Source organism: Coffea arabica, chromosome 10c (genome assembly GCF_036785885.1).
Source record: "Coffea arabica cultivar ET-39 chromosome 10c, Coffea Arabica ET-39 HiFi, whole genome shotgun sequence".
In the NCBI taxonomy this organism is placed as follows: Eukaryota; Viridiplantae; Streptophyta; class Magnoliopsida; order Gentianales; family Rubiaceae; genus Coffea; species Coffea arabica.
This window is the reverse complement of record NC_092329.1, coordinates 48,425,844-48,447,368: the sequence shown is the minus strand read 5'-3', so window position 1 is coordinate 48,447,368 and position 21,525 is coordinate 48,425,844. Positions and strand designations below refer to the sequence as shown.

The 21,525-nt window shown below is 35.9% G+C and overlaps 2 protein-coding genes across 7 annotated transcripts in view; one reads left to right on the top strand and one right to left on the bottom strand.

Annotated features, from left to right (window-relative positions):
- Nucleotides 1-18,178, top strand: part of LOC113714622 (kinesin-like protein KIN-7E, chloroplastic) — a 28,049-nt gene extending 9,871 nt beyond the window's left edge. For 4 of the 6 annotated variants that reach the window (XM_027238558.2, XM_072068427.1, XM_072068429.1 and 1 more), the window contains 22 exons: nucleotides 937-1,002; nucleotides 1,114-1,167; nucleotides 2,112-2,171; nucleotides 3,397-3,475; nucleotides 3,729-3,796; nucleotides 5,373-5,432; nucleotides 5,532-5,636; nucleotides 5,905-6,009; nucleotides 6,172-6,279; nucleotides 6,416-6,559; nucleotides 7,273-7,455; nucleotides 7,614-7,784; nucleotides 8,531-8,767; nucleotides 8,946-9,086; nucleotides 9,223-9,348; nucleotides 10,868-10,918; nucleotides 11,019-11,066; nucleotides 11,144-11,449; nucleotides 11,568-12,296; nucleotides 14,599-14,688; nucleotides 17,204-17,257; nucleotides 17,823-18,178. In XM_027238558.2, coding sequence (XP_027094359.2) covers nucleotides 937-1,002; nucleotides 1,114-1,167; nucleotides 2,112-2,171; nucleotides 3,397-3,475; nucleotides 3,729-3,796; nucleotides 5,373-5,432; nucleotides 5,532-5,636; nucleotides 5,905-6,009; nucleotides 6,172-6,279; nucleotides 6,416-6,559; nucleotides 7,273-7,455; nucleotides 7,614-7,784; nucleotides 8,531-8,767; nucleotides 8,946-9,086; nucleotides 9,223-9,348; nucleotides 10,868-10,918; nucleotides 11,019-11,066; nucleotides 11,144-11,449; nucleotides 11,568-12,296; nucleotides 14,599-14,688; nucleotides 17,204-17,227 — 2,955 coding nt within the window. In that variant the 3' untranslated portion in view covers nucleotides 17,228-17,257; nucleotides 17,823-18,178. The remainder of the gene's footprint in view (nucleotides 1-936; nucleotides 1,003-1,113; nucleotides 1,168-2,111; nucleotides 2,172-3,396; nucleotides 3,476-3,728; nucleotides 3,797-5,372; nucleotides 5,433-5,531; nucleotides 5,637-5,904; nucleotides 6,010-6,171; nucleotides 6,280-6,415; nucleotides 6,560-7,272; nucleotides 7,456-7,613; nucleotides 7,785-8,530; nucleotides 8,768-8,945; nucleotides 9,087-9,222; nucleotides 9,349-10,867; nucleotides 10,919-11,018; nucleotides 11,067-11,143; nucleotides 11,450-11,567; nucleotides 12,297-14,598; nucleotides 14,689-17,203; nucleotides 17,258-17,822) is intronic. The other 2 variants (XM_072068426.1, XM_072068430.1) reach the window with 1 other exon arrangement.
- LOC113714623 (aspartic proteinase Asp1-like) lies at nucleotides 18,011-21,344 on the bottom strand. The gene is made up of 9 exons (XM_027238559.2): nucleotides 20,981-21,344; nucleotides 19,966-20,083; nucleotides 19,639-19,862; nucleotides 19,210-19,440; nucleotides 18,987-19,125; nucleotides 18,713-18,910; nucleotides 18,548-18,620; nucleotides 18,382-18,469; nucleotides 18,011-18,291 (listed from the first exon to the last, which is right to left on the bottom strand). The coding sequence occupies exons 1-9, from the start codon at nucleotides 21,160-21,162 to the stop codon at nucleotides 18,195-18,197; spliced, it is 1,350 nt and encodes a 449-aa protein (XP_027094360.1). The 5' UTR covers nucleotides 21,163-21,344; the 3' UTR covers nucleotides 18,011-18,194.
- Nucleotides 21,345-21,525: the final 181 nt, after the last annotated feature.

Genomic DNA, 21,525 nt, shown 5'->3' with positions numbered 1-21,525 from the left:
TTTATGGAGTTTAGCCTTTGTACCTCAAACCCTGAGTCAGTCATAATCAAATTTGAGAACGAAAACATTGATGATAGCCTCTGCATATCAACATAGTGTACTATGGTCAAGGCGTTTCTGGAGTCTTGGATATGATATGGAGTCAAATATGGGACCAACCTAATAACTCCTTTGTACATGTGAAAATCCCTTAAGTATAATCTGATGTTCCTTTGAAGGAATGAGTAGGTTAGTATACAAAGCTGGGTTCTATTTTCCCATTCAGTTTTCTGGTGCTTTCTCTGGGAAAAGCATTGACATGGTCAATACTAAGCTGACAAAAGCGCTGATTTCTAGTACCATTTGTTTTATTTCTTCTTCTAGTGCAACTCCATCTAGAATTCCTACTTTTTAGTTATCTGAAAAACTTCACATACAACTATGCTTCATGGAAAATTCTTCAACTTAAAAGGAACAAAATATATCAAGCTTCAACAATGATGTTGAGGTACTATAGACAAAGTTAAAATGTTCCTTTAGTTCGGCTATTTCATGTAACTTGCACTTGAGTGCAGTGCATATTTTTGTTATTTCTATATCATATAAACTGTATACTGTTATTGGGGCCATTAGAAAATTACATGCATAATTCAACTTAATTGTCCTCACAGAAATATCTATATAGGCCACAATTTTAACTACCAGTGAGTTAATATACAAGAATATTATATCTAGTTAGATCCCTTTGTTCAGTTTCACTGACAAGACATTAACACCTGCTGTTCAACTTTTCAATCTTCGCTGCTGCATCTGCATACTGGTGCCTTGTATAGGAGATACATTGGAGGTTATACTTCATTGGGTCTACAGGAAAAAATTCGGGAAATGCCTTGCTTGAGAAATTTTTTCTGCTCTCCCATTGTAGTAAATGTTTTTGTTTTATGTGAAATTTCTCAGGGGGAGCAAAAGTCACCGGGGATAATTCCTTTGGCAGTGAAGGATGTCTTTGGAATTATTCAAGAGGTACTTTCTATTCCCTCTTTTTTGGGAAAGAGAACAGCAATCAAGCCTTTCATGTCATTTCTTGGAAAGTGCTCTTTCCAGCTTTTGATCCACTTTTTATGTCTTTATTAGACACCAGGGCGAGAGTTTCTTCTCCGCGTTTCTTACCTAGAAATCTATAATGAGGTGAGTTCCATCCTATAACTTTCTTTGCAGGTGGCTTGATTGGCTTTTATTTATCTGCCTGAATATTCATCTCCACTCACCAAAAAGAGTGTCTCCGAGTGTCAGTGAAACTTAATAACTGAAATCAAATTTCCATATGAAAACCGAAGTAAATACAACCAACTTGACCAAAATATTCTTCTAGTTAGAAAGCGATGTTGTGTTTTTCAATCTGTGGTGGTTCTGTATTGCTTTTCTTTCCTAGTTGACCTGTATTTACCAATCATTATGCACCTTAAAAACTCTCTCCAAAGTTTAGAAGCACATACTGTACCATCAGATTCAAAAACTAACATGGTTGTCTAATTTGTTGGTAACTTTTCCCAGAAAAGAGAGATACAAAGTGCAACTTATTGTTCATGGAGTGCTTTTCTATAATTGCCTCTTAAACATCCTACAGGCCTTGAATTCTAGTTGTAGCTAATACTCCCTTGTAGTACATTTTTAAGATCATTGTCTAAGCACAATATGCTTTTCAGGAAGTTGCTTTTGTTTGAGATGATCTACAATGAGTCTGTTTTTTGAAACCAGTTCTTTCATGGTATAGATGACATGGTTGTATTTGAATGTGAATTTTGTAATTTTATTTGTTAGGTAACCTTTTGTTTTTCTCCTTAACGGTTTTTAGATTATGAGGGGAAGTGTCACAAGAAGGTTTTATTTCTTTTGTGTTTATGCCTTTAGGTATTCAAAAGATATGTGAATATTCCATATGATGGAATTCCTAAATTTAATATTGGACTAGTTTGTTGCTTATGATTTCATTTTTCACATGTTTACATTATCAGAACCTTGAAATACTAGTTTTTTCAGTTTGGGTTTTTTTCATTCTTAGTGCCAATTGAAGAAGCATCTATCATTATTGTAAATCATATTTTGCTGTTCATTTCTTTCTTGGAATTTAGGTCATCAATGACTTACTTGATCCAACAGGGCAGAATTTAAGAATAAGAGAGGATACCCAGGTTTGTGTTAATTACATGTGCATGTACTTTTTATGCTATTCTCAAATAGTTATTAAAGGATGAGGCACTTGTGTACTAATTTATATTCTTCTATACTTTATGTTACTTCACTGCTATTTTTATTTAAGTGGATGTTTGAGAAAGTTTAAGTTCCAGTTATGATGAAGGTTATTGAGAATTTATCATATGTGAAATACTCCTTATGCTATGGAATGTGCAATCTGAAGACTGCATAATGCACTATTTTATTGTTTCAGATTCAAAATAATGTGATGTTAAGGCCTCATTGGTTGTTAGTAATTTTGAGCTGCATATCTTTGGTAGGTTAAAGTTGCATGAACCATAATCTTTTGCAAAGGATGTCTACCTCTTGCTTTTTTATTCATCTATCCTTCTGTAATTATTGATCTACCAATCGATTTAATGCTAGCTTTATCACAGCCTCGGAAGGAGAAAAGTAAACCAAAAACTATTCTGATGTTGGGGAAGGGGCATGGTGTTGGTTCCTGCCACATTTAATAATCAAGATAAGAGGAGGGGATGGGTAAACTGGTTGCAACTTGGCATAGAATGCTGCATTGAGAATTAGAGAGAACTAACAAAAAAAAAAAAAAAAAAATTTGGCAAAGGTTTCTTCTTTATAACCTTGCTGAAAGTTGTTGATAGTATGAAGACTTAAATGTATGTATAATACTTCCTTCTTATGGTAGGAATAATTTGATTTCGAGTGCACTTGAAATAAAGTGGATGGGTTCACTGGATATGTCTGAAAGTTTCAGGAAGAGAGACAATTCGCCCACTATGTTGGATCTGTGATAGCTCTCGTTCGTTGTGTTGATTAAAGGCTATTGGTGATCTCCTTGAGGTCAAATTTAATTGCAAATATTTTGGTTTGTGCAGCAGTGATAAAATAAAAGACAAAACTAGCCAGCTGGCCTAATATTAGCCAGTCTTACAAGCCACACGGTGAAATTGAATCGCCATTATTCAATCCTAAACAGATCTGAAATCAAGTGGTGGCATGATATTTGGGGTTTGGCCATTTTAGCTTTGTTTGACAAAATTTTTGTTGCATCTTTTCTTATTCAATTTATGTCAATACGAACTAAATTTCTTAGTGTGACTTCCAAAACCAGTGATGATGTTATTCATTTGAATAGCTGCCTTTTTAGCAAATCTTTTGGCTCTTCAGACAATAAATCAGATTGAAGGTGCCATTTTACAGGGAACCTTTGTCGAGGGAATAAAGGAAGAGGTAGTCTTGTCCCCTGCTCATGCTCTTTCGTTGATTGCTGCTGGAGAAGGTATTTGACTAAATTTCCTATTCAGTTGATCAGAATTTTTGATACATGATTTGCTTATTGAGGCACATAATGCATTCTCTCTTTGACTTTGAACTCGATTAGTATATTCAGCATTTAATAATGGTCACTGCTTATTGATGTTATTGGATTTTGAATTTTTTGTGTTTGTTTTTTTATACCATTGTTAACTTCTCTAGGTCCAAGGTTGGTTGACTAAACATATCTTAAACATGGTTTTATGATGTTGATGCAGAGCACAGGCATGTGGGCTCTAACAACTTTAATTTACTTAGCAGCCGGAGCCACACAATATTCACTTTGGTAGTAATTTTCTCTTACATGCGCTTAAACTGAATCATGCTTACCTTTCTTTACTTGACAGTGACCAATGCATTGCTCTATTAGGCTATCTTGCTTCATATGTCATTGTTGCATGATATTATCAATTAAAGACAAGTTGCAACTGCTAGACACATAGTCCAGTTAATTTGATATTTTATCAATAGCCTCTCAAGCATAATTATGTTTCTACATACAGCCTGCAAGTGGAGATTACAACATGTCCTAAAAGTGGGGATTTACCAAGATGTTTTTGTAAAGTGGAAGTGGTTATGACAACGTTGTTCACCCTCTCAATGTTGACGCTTAATGAAAATATTTCATAAACTTCTCCTATTCACATAGTTACACTAATTAAAAACCATAGCAATATTGCCTACCAAGCCATTTATAAGTTATTATTACCAAACCCATAAATTTACCACTACAAAATAACCTGATTAAGCTTCTGGATACTTGATCAGATTACTTTAAATAGTTCTAACCTTAAAACCTAGCCTTAAAAGTTGAAAACTCACTTGCAACCTAAATTTTGGTCAAATGAGGATGGAAGCTGTCAGAAAACCTCTTTTCAGTTTGAATTGCTATTACATGAAATGACAAGCTTTTCGATTTTGCAGTTTCTTCATCCTTTTAGGACCACCTTCATTACCTAATGAATTTTGCATCTGTCTACCTAAATACTTGCTTATTTCTTTACTGATTTAACTGATAGTCTTGAAATCAGTGGAGAAATGGAAACACTTGGTATCAAACTACAAATCTTGTCCTATGGGTCAAGTTATGTGACCAATAGAAGTCACTGTCAGGGATATCATATATGGAAAGAGAGTCAAAGATAGTGAGAAATGCTTCATTTTCTCTCTATTTTTATCAAAGACTGCAAAATTAGTTGTCAATCTTGTTACATATAATCTTTTTTGAAAAACATTTGTTTTTAATTCATGAGAAATATCCTGAAATTCCTTCTTTCTGCATGAGCTGTTGAAGAGTATATCTTGGCTTCTCAAGCTTAATACTTGGTCTTTTATAGGTTTCATCTCTTGATGCCTGAGTAATAAAATTCATCTTGACCAGTAAACAAAAAGGCAGCTAATCATTGGCCTGTCTGCTTATTGCTTAGTGCAAAAACATTTTGTACAATTAATGTTCCTAAATATTTTAAGAGGGCACAATCCCGAATTTTAAACTGCCAACGTATGTGCTTTACATTTATAACAACTCTGAAGAAGATAAATGTTCTTTTCAAAAAGAGAGGATTATAAAGCAATTATTCTAGGCCGTAGTTCATCTTAGAATCTCTGCTTGTGCTATATGATCTAATGTAAATGAAAAGGCTTATTTTGGAAACAAAACTTAGATTCAAGTTAAGCATTTGAATTAATCATGCCAAACTTCACAAAGCATTAAGCATTTTGTTACACACAAAACAATAAATTTTTTTATTTGGAATTTCCATATTAGTGATGTTGTTTACAGTTGTTTTATTAATTGTTCTGGTTCTTTAATGCGGTGTTAAAGTTTTCAGTAAGATATAATGAGTTCATCTGTTTGGCAGACTATTGAAAGCAGTCCATGTGCAGAAAATCAAGAGGAAAATGTCAAATTATCACAATTAGTATGTTCACCAATCTTTTACTGTTTTCATTGCCTTTTCGTTTGGATCAGATTTTCCAGCATAGTTTCAGGAGCATTGGTACTCAAGTTTCCTTTGTAGCACTTAATTGACTTGGCAGGATCTGAAAGTTCTAAAACAGAGACTACTGGTTTGAGGAGAAAAGAAGGTTCTTACATAAACAAAAGCTTACTCACTCTTGGCACGGTAAATTGGTGCTCCTCCATGCTTGCTTCTATTCTGTTGCTTATGTATTTGTTTATAGATTCTTGAATTTCCCAGAACATAGAATTAGTAAACAAAATTCGTTGTTCGATGTACCATCATGTTGTGATTAGGATTGCAAAGGCTGCTCAATGTGATAGGTTCTGAAGGTTGATATCTTGAAGGAAATTTACTGCTAAGTTGTTTAAAGACTATGAAACGGTGCTTGTTTGGCCCAAATGTTGTGACTTGTCTGCTCTGTTTGTCCCAGGTCATTTCCAAACTTACAGATGGAAAGGCTACTCATATTCCCTATCGAGATTCAAAACTTACGCGTTTATTGCAGTCATCACTTAGTGGGCATGGTCGAGTTTCTGTAAGTTTTGCAAGCCTAAGAAATTCCACCTTTAAGTATAAACAAGCAGATAAAATGCCTATAAGTGGCTTGGCTCTTTTAGGAAGTACAAATATTGGTAGTTGCTATATTTTACTCCTAGTTTATTCAAGATTTTGATCCATTCTTTGAATCTTTTGGTAGCTTATTTGCACGGTGACACCTGCATCTAGCAATTCCGAAGAAACACACAATACATTAAAATTTGCGCATCGTAGTAAGCATGTGGAGATCAAGGCTTCTCAAAACAAGGTCATCTTTTCTTTTAAACTAAAATTAACAGCTAATTTCTGTGACCTGGGCTAATTTGCTTCCTTTTCCTTTTGTTGCCATATATAGTTTGTTATTTTGCTGATGCAGTCCCTTTTGGTATATTTTGTCTTTTCAGATTATGGATGAGAAGTCTCTCATTAAAAAGTATCAGAAGGAAATCTCCAGTTTGAAACAAGAGCTTCAGCAACTTAAGCGTGGGATGGAGAATAAAAGTCTGATGGCTCCAACCCAAGAAGACCTGGTTAACTTGAAGCTACAGGTTTGTTCCAGTTGGAAGGAGTATCGTTCTTGTATAATAGGTTCACTATATGTGATTTCACTTGTCTGTTGCAAACTCAGCAGACTTAATGCTCATGAATTGTCACTACTGATTCCAAATTTGGCCCAAGTGGCACTTAATATCTACTCAAATTCGAGGAATATCTGTTTGAATAGTCAATTGCTGTGCCTCTGTTTTTCAAGAACACTAGCAATAGCATTATAATACCACCAAAGATGAAATAGAAGAATGTAACTCTCAAATAACTCAATTATTTATGCTGTTTTAACATCTAATGCATGTTCTGCTTTACCATTGATGACTTCATGGATAGAATCATACATAGGGCCTGGTACTGTCTTTTTGATATTTGTGCTTCTGTTGCATATATGCTTTTGTAACATATATTTGGTTCTAAAAGGGTGATTCTATGATAAATAAAAGGCAAACTTGTGGTTGTTTAAGTCCAAAATTAGAAATGATTTAAGGGAAAATGACAGGCAAAATTGTTATAGTACATAGAGACTGACTGTAGAATTTGGGAAAGTTTGTGAAGCACTTGTGCTTCATGACATAAGTGCATCAGTTTTTCGTAATTTTCTTCTGTGTTGAAAAACTGTTTACAATTGACAGTGGAGGTTGTTTGTATTGGAATTATCAATTTGTGGCAGTTTTGTCGTGCTTTCTTTGTGATGCAGCCTTTTGTATTGTAGTTGGAAGCAGGACAGGTAAAGTTACAATCAAGATTGGAGGAGGAGGAACAAGCCAAAGCAGCATTAATGGGAAGGATCCAAAGATTAACTAAACTAATCTTGGTTTCCACAAAAAATACATTGCCGACAAATATTCGTGAAAGACCTGGCCACCGACGAACACATTCTTTTGGGGAAGATGAGGTATTGACATATCATTATGCACGTATTACTTGACTCTTGGATGCCGGATGACAGATTTCTTTGAGATACATAGACTATGGCTCCTTTTGTGCATGTAGCTTGGAATCTGCTATAAGCTTTTCACACCAGGGCCTTGCTTATTTGCATTACTCATGCAGCTAGCATACCTGCCAGATAGAAAACGGGAGTATGTGATTGATGATGATACAAGAAGCACTGATTCTGAAGCTTCTGCCAATGGAAGAAGTGATATCACAAACATTGATGAATTAGTAAAAGATTACAAAAGAAACAGGAGAAGAGGGATGCTTGGTTGGTTTAAAGTCAAAGTAAGTCATTCAACTCTCTCTGTTTTTTTTCTCAAGCTAAAGTTGCAACGTAACGCAATTTTGATGGTTAATGCAATTGGATATTTAATTCTTCTTCTTCTCTTTGGTCTTTCATATCTGTTTCGTAGTGGTTCAAAAGTAAGTTGTGTATCTCTTCTACTGCCTGTACTGAGGAGGTGAATATGCTTGTCAGTCTAAACAGAAAGTGAATAATAGTGTTTACCAAGTAGCAGTAGACGATTTGTATGAAGACCATTTTGTATTTCTTTGAGATTTCTTCTTCACTAGTTGTGAAAATTCAGGTTTCCACCCAAATTGTATGAGTTTAACAAAAAGTTGTAAGAATTACGCGAACTGGTTTGAATTGGCAGGACTCAACCTGTAAGCCCGCGGATCCGATAAAACATCCATGCATTCTAAATCTCATAAAAAAGATAACCTCTTATGAGCAAGATATTATCTCAGCAGCACTTTTAATTTATTTGCTATGTTTGATTGGATATTTCAAGGTTAGCTGATTATGGGGAGAAAGTTACAAATAGTCTGGCAATGACATTATATGAGATAGATCACAAAATTTTATTTTTGAGCAGCAGACCCAAATTCAGAGAAATGAATGGACAAGATTACACAAGGCTTATCAGTTGACCTAGACTAATGAAATATTAAACTATGAGGGGAAATGAAAATCTCGCAACAAATAGAAAAGTGAACTCAAACTTCTCTCTCTTGCTTTGCCCTTGCAGAAGCCAGAGAATCTGGTTGGGCTGTCAGCAAATGATTTTGACAGTTCTACTAGTGGGTCACCTGCATCCTCATCCAGATCATCACAGAACAGAGTTACATTTGGTGATGTCAAGGATGGATGCAGAAAATCAGTTAGTAGGAGAGGGGATGAGGCTTCAGTTGTTGATTCTCTTCCTGAAAGAACCCAAGCAGGTGACCTGTTCACTGCAGCTGCTGGTGGACGACAACTCCCGCCGGTGAGAAAGTTTTATTATACTTGTCTTTGTCTGCTAATTCATGCTTCTGATAGAGGCTCCCAGAGTGGATATGTGAATTTTGAGAAGATGCTCCTACTTCTAGTTTGAGAGTAGTTTTTGTTGCATAATTTTTTTGAGTGCAATCTATGTTTTTTAAAATCTAAGTATCACGCTACAGACTGGGAACACTATTACTGATCAAATGGATCTTCTACGTGAACAAGTAAAGATGATAGCTGGTGAAGTGGCATTATGTACAAGTTCTCTGAAAAGACTAACAGAAAAAGCAGGTAAAAATCCCGAAGATTCGCAAGTTCAGGTCAGTTCTTAAAATTTCATAATCCTTTGTCCTTTCTTAACTTTTATCTATGCTTCTTCCTTTACTCTGTTCTTTTGATTGGGTAGAAAGAATGTGTCTTCTAAACTTGGCTGCCAGTTTTTTGGTTATTCATTAGGAACACATGCAGAAATTAAAGGATGAAATTAGAGAAAAAAAATTTCAAATGCGTATTCTTGAGCAACGTATGACGGGATCAGTTGAAGTGAATCCCCATACTTCAAGCAGTATTGAAATGTCTCAGGTAACTATGTCAAGGTTATATATACATGCATGGATATCTCTAGAGCACTGTAATTTTTTCCAATATTTTTGAATGGTGAAATTATGCTGATGGAGCAACTCAACGAGAAACTTACAATTCTCCATGTTTGCCACTTTTTAATTTTGGTTCGATGACCAGATATCCAATATTCTTCACACATTCTTGTTAGATGTTCTTAAATCGAAGTTTGATCAGTAGTTTTCTATATTCAGTGCCTTGCTCCCGGTGTTTATCTGTTTACTCAGGTAAATAATGGTGTTCTCAGATAAAATCTACTGTCATTAAAACCTGTTGGCATATATGTCGTAAATGCTTTCTAGGTATTTGTTAGTTGTGTATCCTCCATTCTGAATTGGAGTAGGTAATGGAAAGGACGGAGCCTTGTTGCGATTTGAGCTGAAGATTAAAGCACGCTCTCGAAAGCCTCTATCTTTTGGCCCTGAAACGGAACTAGCCTTGGGAATTTCTTTCTTTCTTTCTTTATTTGTCACTCTGAATTTGATTTAAATTGAGAACCACTATCAATCTTGGAAAGTTGACTTAATTTCTTTTGAAAGAAACCTTAACAAAGATCTATATGACTGCTTTTAAATGTCTCTTATAAGATATTGTCCAGCTTTCTGCTCACTTTTGGGCTCGATTTTACTTGAATCCAGATGTGCTGCCTAATTTGAGCTAGCACTTGGCGCATAATTTAGCTGTATGCATTTCAAGCTGTAATGAACTAAAAAGCATTTGGTGGTGCAGTGGTGTCTTTAACTTTAGTAGCCTCATTAAACAGCTGTAAAATTTAGATGATGAAATTATAGCCCCACCCTTATCTCCTATCAGAAAATTGGAATTTGAGGGTAATTTCATCTAATTAAAGTGATAAGAAGTTTTAAACCGAAATGCTTGTCCTGCTTTTATACAGTCAGAGTCTCACTTCATTCATCACGTACCGTTCGACATTTTCTCATTATTAGTTTAAGCTGGTATTTGAAGGATGAAAGTGCAACAGTATTACTTGTGAAAGTATCAAAGGAGAAGTAATTTAATGTGTGTCAATCAGCTTTTTAATGTCATGAAAAATATAGAAGGAAGTTAGTTAGAAGTGCAATGTGATATCTGCATTTCAGTGCGTGGTTAATCTCATTGGTGATAGAGCTTGTTTTGTCATTAATCATGCTTTTTTACTTGCTAAATATTGTTGACCACTTCACTGGTTGCATAATGTATTGCTAAGTGAAATTGTGGTAGTATAAGCTGAAATATATCAAAACTAATTTATGCATAATTTAATTGTCCTGCCCATAAAACACACAATCAATAGAAGATTACAAGCTTATTCTGGTTAGTGAAATACAAACTCATGGTTATCAAGCTTCACAACTTGTGTCTGCCAGATGTGGAGGAACCTCATGGGCTAGCTAGGATTTTTGTGTTTGTGTGACCCTCATTTTGTGCCATGTTGGTTGTTTGACCTAACTTTCATGGTTTCGTAATTACCTTCATGTAGGCTTTGTCTAAGCTTGCCACACAGCTAAATGAAAAAACTTTTGAACTTGAGGTATGTCTGCAGTAGTTCAACTGTTCCTTTCATAAAATCAGTTTGGTGCTGAGTCAAATGTAACTAACTTAATCACGTTGTGGTGTAATTATTCGTAAAGATTAAATCTGCAGATAACAGGGTACTGCAGGAGCAATTGCAATTGAAGGTAAATTTTTGTTCTTAACCTGATTTCTCTTCGCATGTTCATCTTAGTTTCTTACCATAGTGGTTCAACTTCATAAGATGTCAGAGAATGCTGAGATGCATGAGACCATCCTCCTTTTAAAGCAACAGCTTGATTCATTATCAACAAATAAAAGCTCCAACTTTCCTCGACAAAGTGTTAATGATGAGATTACACACGGAACTTGTTTTGAAGTGTCTACTGAATCTAAAACTAGATGGAAGGATGGGTGTCATTCATATGAAGAAACTACTGTTGATGAAAATACACCAACCAGTGTGATTAGCTTGGACAGAGTACTTATGTGTGAGGACTCTAAAGAGTGCAATCAAGGAGCCTTTTTGAATTCTCAGCTTCTAATGCTGGTAACCTTTCTCATATATTTGATTATTTGTTTGGCTATTTCTGCCTTCTTTACCACATATTCTGATTACCTTTTTCTTAAAGTTGTTCACTGTTTTCTTTAACTTATTCCTGGCTTAGGCTGCTGAGCTAGAATCACTGAAGCAAGAGAAGGTGAAAATTATTGAAGAGAAGGATGGGCTTGAAGTTCATAATCAAAAGCTAGCTGAGGAAGCTTCTTATGCGAAGGAACTAGCTGCAGCTGCAGCAGTTGAGCTCCGAAACTTGGCTGAAGAAGTTACAAAGTTATCCTATGAAAATGCCAATTTGACTGCTAAGCTGTCTGCTGCTAGAGAGACTTGTAATGCTAACTGCTGTCAGAGGTCTGCTTCTGTTGACTTCAAGCTAAGTGGTGGTAGTAGTAGTACTCAACCTGATACAAATTCAAGAAAGCCAGATGACAGATTTCTTGTCAAGGAATTACAGCAAGAACTCAATGCAAGGCACCAAAGAGAAGCTTCTTTGGTAGCAGCATTGACTGAGAGAGACAAAATAGAAAGTGAACTGCGAAAACGAGTTGACGATGCCAAGCGACGTGAGAAGGATCTTGAGAATGAGCTTGCCAATATGTGGATCTTAGTTGCAAAGATGCGGAAGTCAGGTACTGATACCGAGGATACATTGTTGAAAGATGAAAGAATGACTACAAATGGAACTTCTTTATCAATTGGCCACAAGGAGCAAAAGTTTGAGGAAAATGACAGAAATGAAGACAGTGAAGAAGCAAGTAGGTTTGAAGAATTAAAAGCTTGTTATGATACGGAGAGGAAGAGGTGCAAGGAACTAGAGAGTTTGGTTTCAAGGTTGAAGGTATGCCTCCCCAAACCTTGTCAAATCTTGATAAGAACATTGTTCAAATCAGTTAGGTTTAAGGTGGCTTCTACTAGGAACCTGTTTGTACCTCGTGACTTTTCTATGGATTATATGTATATATATATAAAACATGGTTTTGAGTTTCTAATGCTGCATAAACAAGCCTAGACAAGCAGAAGAAATAATCAAAGAATAAAAGAATACTGGTAGTGATATAAAATTTGTCTGCCTGATTTTTGTACAGTCAAAGTAAAACACGGAAAGAAATGAAGGAGGGTGTTTGCATGAAGAAAATAAGATTTCTGTTCTTCAGTTTCTTTCGTTTCCTTTTTGGCTTAATTGGTGGTCTACCATTAGGAGAGGAGTTGCTACTTCATAATATGCTAATCAGATAGTAAATTTCAATCCTTGGTCAATTTTCAAGTTAATTTTGTAAGAATGCAAAATGGGATAACGGTATGCTAACTCATGCTTAATGATAGTAAAACCCCTTAAACAATTATCAGGCTCTAGCTAACTGAAAGCATGTACAGCCACCAAAATCCTTTTCTGCGAGGGCCGGGTTGATGTCTGCGTGTGCTTTACTCTTGACATAACCAACATTTAAACAAATGTGCTTTTTATATATGCGGATATACCTCTGTAAACTTACTAATATTTCTATATTCCAATAGCTATAAGTCTTTGTAGTTTGCCTTTTGTATGCTTTTTAATCTTTGTAAAGCACCACACATAACTGCATATTCCAATAGCTATAAGTCTTTGTAGTTTGCCTTTTCTATGCTTTTTAATCTTTGTAAAGCATCACACATAACAGCATATCTTTAATATTTGCTACTATAGACTCCACGCTTTCCAGAACTGTTTAGAAAAAGAAAGATGAACAAGTATGGATGCAATCCATTTTAGTTTCTTCAATGCGTGTGTACAAAGCTGATAACCAAGTGCATTTCTATTGCTATGTGGAACAACAATTATCATCAAGTGGTAACTGTTGAAAATTTTTTGCTTATGCAATAGGATGCTTGGTTAATGACTCATAATTGGTTGTTCCCAAGAATCATGTCCTGAATTGGTTCAAAATTAGGTCCCAGTTTGCTTCTGACCATATGTTGCATTCTGATTAAAAGAACTTGATCGGTTGATTGAGCCGAAGAAGATAATTTTTTCAAAATATCATTGTTTTCAGATTTTCTGGGAGAAGGAGACTTCTTTTTTTTTTGAGCAAAATGGAATAATTTTTTATTGAAGATGAGCAAAACAGCTTACGCTCAAGGGGTAAAAACCCTATGTACACAAGGCCACATACTATTCTGTACACTACTTACAAAAAGAGGCAAAATGCACACACAAACTTTGCAAAGCAAGTCCAAGGAGAGACCCCATTCCAGGCAAAGCTTGAAATTAATCTTGGAAATAGGAATCTTCCCCCAAGCCTTAATCACATGCTGGACTGAGTCAATCTTCGAATTCATTACACTCCTAGCAGAGGAAGAGTTTGCTGAAAGAACCCCTGCATTCCTTGCTCTTCATACTTCATATACATGTTCTCTACACACTGCACACATTCTTTGAGCCGTCTGCCACACAACCTGGGATTCTCCACAACCAAAAACGGGCTGTCAAATGTTTCATATTCCTCATGGCACAACACAATCAACATTTGGTACCTGAAACCCCTATTTCACCAATCTATCTACACTATATAACCTTCTTTTATTAGCTAACCAGAGAATCAGAGCAAATCTAGGGACATAGTTCTTGCCCCATGCCAACTTATACCAATACACAGCTGGTCCCTGGGATCTGAGACTGTTCATAGCAGATTTGGTAGTGAAGATCCCAGAAGTATTTAGAGTCCATACAGTTTGATCATGCATATCTGGAGAAGGCATAAACAAGTCAGGAGACTTAAAGAAATAGCAAAGCACAATAACATTTTGATTAATATCAAATTTCTGGATGAAGAAGAGATTATATATATTGATATTGATAATGGACAAAATTTTCATATCCCATGTTTTTAGGCTCTTATCTTTTCGAATTTGATGCTTTATAATTTGAATTTCCTCTTTTCATTGAACTGGGTTTACTTAGTACATTGTTTTGATTTGATCAGAGAAATAATTAGACTGGCGTATTTCCCTTGAGATTGTAATTTCTAGGTTCATGGGCGCCTTGCCATGAGTATTTGGAGTTCCAGTAACTATATTGTTTCCAAACAGGCCGGTTAACAGAAATTACTCGTATACTTTTGCCTTCTCATCGGCTGATGAGATATACATGTATTCTTTTTCAGGGTGATGATATTGGTGGCTTGGATCTCAATACCCTTGAAGAAATGCAGAGCCTTCACGTCGAAGCTATCACGAAGATTTGCCATGCAAAGGTAGTTTTTGTCAATGTGTTCTAGCTGTATGGTTTACCTAATTTGTCATTCTTTGAACTTCATAACCATCTTTATTTTTTGAATTCAATAACTTCTACATGTTAACTTGACATGTTTGTGCCTAATAATTATTTGATTTATTATTTTTGTCCCAGTTTCATGTTATTGTCCTCTATTCAATATTTATGATCAGCCAAAGTTCGTACTTTTTGGTTTTACTCTGCATACCTTTTTATCAGTCTATATTGGATAAAGGGGCTTATCCTTGCAAAAATTAATAAACAAGCTTATAGAATTGCCAATCTATAGGATGGCTAGGCATATTATAGGTCAGGCATATTATAGGACTGCGATCAATATTCTCCAAAACCTGATCAGTGTATTTCCTTCAAATTTCGAGAATAGAACCTGAGGGATATGTGGTATGCTAAGAATGGGCTCCTCACATTTTGTGGTTGTCATTTGGTAAGTAACCTAACAGATGTATGATATTCTGGGAATAGGCTTCTTTACATTATGTGGTTTTCATTTGCTAAGTGACTGGTAGAAATGATGGCATGGTTTTCTTTTCGAAGGAGCATATGTTTGGTGTATTACTACATAATTAAGATATGTTTGTTAACTTGAACAATGAACTTAGCATATTCTATAATCAGTTCAAGTTCAAAAATCAGTAAGTTGAGCACGTTTTGGAACAGATTTATTGAAGTACTCATCTCTCTAGAAAGAAAGAGTCATTACAGAGTTGTTTAATGAAAAAAGAATTAGGGAATGTTGTTTTGATTCAAACTATTTCCTTTCCAGAACTTGTTATTGTCGGTTCTTTAAATAGCACGTAATTTCTTCTTGTTCTCCTTGTTACTGTTGGACTAATTAGGTAGATTCCAACTTATCATGAGCTGAACACTTTCCTTGCACATATAATTGGGGCTTGGTTCCTTCTGAAGAGCATAATATGCTGAGACTGAGCCTGCTTGCATGATTTTTTCAAGTCTTGCATGGGGTTTAAGGTCAAAGAAAGATTGCATTGCCTGCTTCATCTTCACAAGCATTAAAACTGGTTTTCTTTTTTATCTGACAATTTTCACTGTCCAAGTTTCGAGTCATTCTTAAGCATTAATTTTGACTTGTTAAATACATAATGAGTTCGAAGTTGAGGATGACCATGAAATGTTGACGATTTCAAGGTTGAGTCATAACTAGTCTTTCCTTCCTATAAACCTAGTCATTGAGGTCTTAACTGGGTCTATCCATCCGGAAAAACTGGCACTTCTGTTTTCCGAGTGTGTTTTTGTGTTTGTCTTTCAGTATTAGTATGTGCTTATGCTGTTAGCATCTAATTATAGGCAGGTCTCTTTCGCACGCAACAGTTTCTGGCTTTGTGTAGTTTTTGATTCAAGACTTAGTCTAGCCAGCAAGGATGCATCTGCTAAATTGCTTGATTATTTGTAAATATCATTCCTGAGAAGATGGAAATCTGGGATTTGTATGATTTTCCATCAATTGTTTCTGAAAGTCATTATGGAGGACAAAAGGATGGAGCAACATAGTGATGGTGAAATTACTAATTCATCCTAATGAAAGAAGCTATAGACCATTTAAGTCCCATCCTTTTACTCTCTGATTAGCAATTCTATTATGTAATGTAAGAAGTGCTGAAACAATCATTTCGAACATTAATTCTCGCTTTAGCCCGTCACATCAAATGCTTAGTTCTTTAAATGTCTGTAAACAAAATTATATCCCAAGCATTGGATTGCACAAAATTTCAGATTACTTCACTGTCTATTGATTGAGATATCTATAATTGCTCAGCAGCTTATGTTTGGAATTAAACATTAGTGAGGAACTTATTTCTTGGCATCTTATATGTAAGACTATAAAGGCAAATTATTTGAGAATATAAGGTTAAATTTGAAACTTAAGTACTTCGAAAGTTGTTGAGGACACATCTTGGAAGTCATTGGTGGAATAGACCGATTAATATCATGAATTGTTTTGCATGATTTGAATGCTTACAATAATCCAAATTGGATTTCCCGGTGTGTTGAACTGGTTAATCTGATTAGTCATTATCTGGTACCCCTTCTTGTAAACTTTTAGAGCACCATAGCAAATTTTTCTGGATAATGATGGTCTTACCTGTGGCATTTGTACCTGCAACGGTTGGATATGCCACTAAAGATATGCTCGATGTTTAAATCTTATTGGCTAGAAATTTTGTGCTTAGGATTTCAAGTCACAGTTCGGACTGCTTGGCTTTGTGCCTTTGTCTATCTGCTGCATTATATCTTGTATGCACAGATCATACTGGGTAAAGCAGAAAACAATAAATTGTTTTACAGACTTTTTTCTTTCGGTAATGTTAATCCTAAAATTAGGAAGTGCATTGCTTGTATGTCATTTTTCTTTCTTCCCTTTTGCACTTATGGTTATATACATTCTTTAAAATGATTCACCATATCCTCAGCGTACACTATTGTTGCACTGACTTATAAACTAATTGAAATTGCAGTGTACAAATCACATTTCATCGTAGCCTTTTACAGATCAGTTTTCTTCAGTTCGGGTAAGTCTATATCTTCCTCCCTCCAACCCCATCTCTCACACTCCTGCAATTTGGCATTACCTGTAACATCAACTTCCAGTTGTGGTTTCCCTTTTGGGCCTAAGATGATTTATTCTCCCAGTAACCTGTCTAAGATAGTCTTGGACCGATACAGCTGATGAAACATGAAATGATATGTCATTGTGGCTCAAGGTGGGATAATGTTGAACCCTTGCGTTTTATCTGTTTAGTACAAAAAGCAGTCAGAGACCATTGTTATCACCTCATTCATGATTATTACCCAAAAGTGGATCCTCATTCTGCAAAGGTTAATAAAGTGTCAGCAAAAACCCCCACCCCAACCTAATCCATCTGAAATCTTCCACGACAACATACCTAATCCATAATTGGAGGTGGAAGTATTTTCCAAGGCCTAAAGACCTGAACCCTGCTAAGATTTCACTGCTCCTCCCCCCATCAAGGTTTAATTCGTGCTCTTAATTACTCATTGTGGTAGTTTGTATTCAAGTTTGCCTAGACGGTGCCCTATTCAAACTGATTCTATGATTGCTTGTGCCCATCGCAGGTACTAGACAAACATCTATATTCGAACCTTGATGAAAAGCAACAGTAGGTGTTTGTACCTCAGTCATCATTAATCTTATTTCTGCTTCAAACAAGAAGCATAGGAAAGGTTTGGTTGGAATACCGCATATACAAATCTAACTCAACTGCAACAAGATACAATGGGGCCATTCAGACACGTTACTGACATGTTCTTGTATAGGGGTAGCACCCAATCTATATTTATATATATACTCTGCATGTATATGGAATTTACATCAAGGAAGCATTGTACAACAAACAGCTATCCATCCTTTTATGTCATTTCTATGTGAACAAATAACATGAAATTACATTTTATGCAAGTTTTTAACTCTATTTGCTAGTCTGCTTCCTAATGTAACCACAAAGTAGCAGGGCAACTCCCTTCTAAAATGTTGAAGTTGGCAGAGTAAGGCTGATAATAACCTTCACTGTAATCACGATCCACACTGAAATAAAGAAGAAAAAAAATTCTTGTGAGAATGCCCCCTCCACCCCGATAATGTCAAAGGTAAAAATGACAATGTCATGGTCAGGACTTGGGAAGCCTGTTGCAATTCGCTGAAGCCCATCCAATCTGCTGCTTTTCATTGTCGTAAATCACCAACTTGTCTTGCAGAGAAATGTCTATGATATAGAAAATTTGAAGTTAGAAAGTTAAAGAGGTTTCCACAAGATATGATTTGCTTTTTCATACTTGCTTACCTCCAATCACATTAAATTTTCCGATTCCAACTTCAGTACCATTCAAGATACCTAAGCATGCGTTGCCTTGTTTCTGAAAAGAATTAGACAAAATCATCTTTCTGTTACATATTTCCTAAGCCTGTACTTGTCCGCAGATTTAATGAATACTGAAGGGCTGCTTACCGTGACAATGAGATACGCTTCAGGTTGCAGTTGAAATTGAACATTTTTAGCACTTGTAAACACTAATGCTAATGGTTTGAAATAGCTCTTGACATCTAAAATTGATTTGAAAGGCTTTGGAGCTTTCCAGCAAATTGGAAGGCTCTTGTCATCCACAGCATCTTGTAACTGTTTCCTCCCATTTATATCTTTTTTTAACTGAAAAGCAGTACTTCAAATTTAGCTTCAGCATTATACGTAATAAAGCATGAAAATTTTTGAGTGTCCATCTCACCAAAGAAACTACAGCATTGTAAGCTTGGGAATTAAAGTAATTATAAGTACTCCCACTATCGAAAACTATAGATTGGCCTTTAACCCCTGAAGCCTGGCCGCCAAAAAAGAGGTCTGCTGGTCCCACGGAGTAGTGTTTCCTGAAGAGATAACAGGCTATGTAAGGGTAAAAGTTAAGCATGAAAAGAATGCTACAATAGCACTATAAGCTATCAAGATCTTACTCGAGGGAGTTGCTTGATAATGATGTCCATACAATTCCTGAAGAAGGAACAAGATCATCACCAAAGAAAAGAAATCCCCCACCTTGAACACTGAGGCAGTGTCCAATTACATTCCGTGTCAGTCCCAGGCCATTCAATTGCGATAAAATGCTAGACTTCCCAGTGCCGAGGCCAAGTACTCCATCTGTATAAGGCGGATTCGGACCTGGAATTTCTTGATCGTAACCACAGCTGCAAATAGACAATAAAAGATGACAAGATGCGATGTACAAGGAAAAAGTTAGTCTTACTTCCCATGAACAAAAACATCTTGAACTACACCCAAGAGGAAAAACCAATTCAATGTGATAACAAGGGCATATTAGAATCTAAGGTCACATGAAGAAATGAAATAGTCATCGAGGTAAAATAATCTTGTAAGTTACCTACCCAAATGCCAGACGAGGTGCTGAAATGCTGCCATTAGTGAATCTCAGGGGGAACAAATCTTGGACAAGCACGCCGAGAGATGAACCCCTATCAGCATACTCAACCTGATAGTCACACTGGTCTAAGGATTCACATTGATGGCTTGTAGGCCAGTAAAGGGATACACATAAGGGATCTTTACATGTGACAAGGTTTTTGTTGGGTTTGTAAGGACTGTGGGGTGCCTGCAAAAATAGAGAGATAATGCATCTATGTTCAGCAAAAGCCCCAAAGTTTGAAAAGTACAAAAAATTTTCAATGAGAAGTTCAGAGGCAACAAAGAATTACTGGTGTGCATTTGGCACAAGGTGCATCACACTGGAGCCAGGTAAGGTCACTTCCAGTGTCTATATCTAGAAAATAAGGTTTAGGAGGCTGGCCTATGTTCACTGTCACCTGATAATAGCTGCACATCACACAATATGAACAGCTTATTGAAAGCATTGCCAATTAAACAGACACAAAATTCCATCACCAGACAATTCTAAATTCTACTAATGCTGGCATTGTTAATCATTATTTAACTAACAAGACCATGATGCCCCAAAATTTCCTAAGCTCTTCATTCCCTCATCTATGAAATCATGATCCTGAAAGCACGCGAAAGCTCATGACGCATGAATGCAAGCGCTAGCACACACATACAGAGATTAAATTCCAAATCTAAATTGACCTGCTTATGTAAGGATAAGGGGAAACTTATTCAAAATTTTCCACAGAAAGAAAAAAGTGAAAAAAAAGAGAAGCTCAATATGATCAAGGAAATCGTACTGTATTTAGAAAAGCTCTGTAACGCATTCTGGAATTGATGATTTACCGATTACAAGAAAAAGTTAACTGGGAAATACAGGTTGAATTAATTTAAAAGACAACTGTGTGAAATAGTACAAATGGACTTAATAGGAGTTGCATAAGAAATTCAAACTAGATCAAAGTCAAAGTTAAAAAAAAAAAAAATCAGGATTCTTCCCAACAGTTTCAACTGCATGATGAAACCCAAACACAAACTCTCATTCATCTCATCATAAAAAAAGAAAGAACAAAAAACTCCTACCAAAACATCCATCCATAAATACAGAAACTACGAGAATGTCAGAATGATAACTATCGAGATTACCGGCATATATCGTTTAATTTAAAATTACAGAATTTAAAAGAACAACAATCGGATAAAAAACTCTCCGGTAATAAACAAGAAGGTGCAAGAGCGTCAAGATTGATCATAACTAATGAAATTACATGAATATTTCGTTTTTAAAAAACAATAAAAAAAAACAAAGAACACAAAAGAATTGTGGCATACCCCTTGGGATAAACATTTCCGCTAACAGGGAAAATCACAGAGGAAGCAGAAGCCTTCTTTTTGGTGGCAGAAGAGCGACTGGCGGCAAAGGAACAGCTAGGAAAAGATGCCAACAAGACCACCAATAAGCACAAAAAGCCTTGCAAAAAGGGTATTTTTCTGGGACTCTTTTCCTCATGCATGTTGATTGATTTGGCCCGATTCTGATTCAGGTGGAAGAATGCTAGAAAAGGGATTTAGCCCGATGAAAAGATGAAAAGGGAAAAGTGCTTTTCAGGGGCAGTTTCTTGGAGTTTGCTGGGGACTGGGGACTGGGGAGGGGTTTATTTATGAAGTCTAATACTAATGCAATTGCTTTGACTCGTTTTGGTCTGCACGAAAGCAATAATTTTACACGCTCCGCGTCTTCGTAATCTTGATGTTGACTAGTACCACTGCTACTACAAAATTTTGTTGGAAGGTTCCTTTGATAGTAGTAGGAAAATTCCAAAAGGTTTCGATCTATATATTTCTTGGGGTTAATTAAATTACGACTCCCCCGAATT

Bases quoted from the DNA above. Each gene is read 5' to 3' on its own strand.
- LOC113714623 (XM_027238559.2), bottom strand. From the start codon at position 21,162: ATGCATGAGGAAAAGAGTCCCAGAAAAATACCCTTTTTGCAAGGCTTT. The intron at 19,441-19,638 runs GTAGGTAACTTA...GTCTATTTGCAG, and splicing joins GCACCTCGTCTGGCATTTGG to CTGTGGTTACGATCAAGAAA. The intron at 18,621-18,712 runs GTAAGCAGCCCT...AATTCTTTTCAG, and splicing joins AAGCGTATCTCATTGTCACG to AAACAAGGCAACGCATGCTT.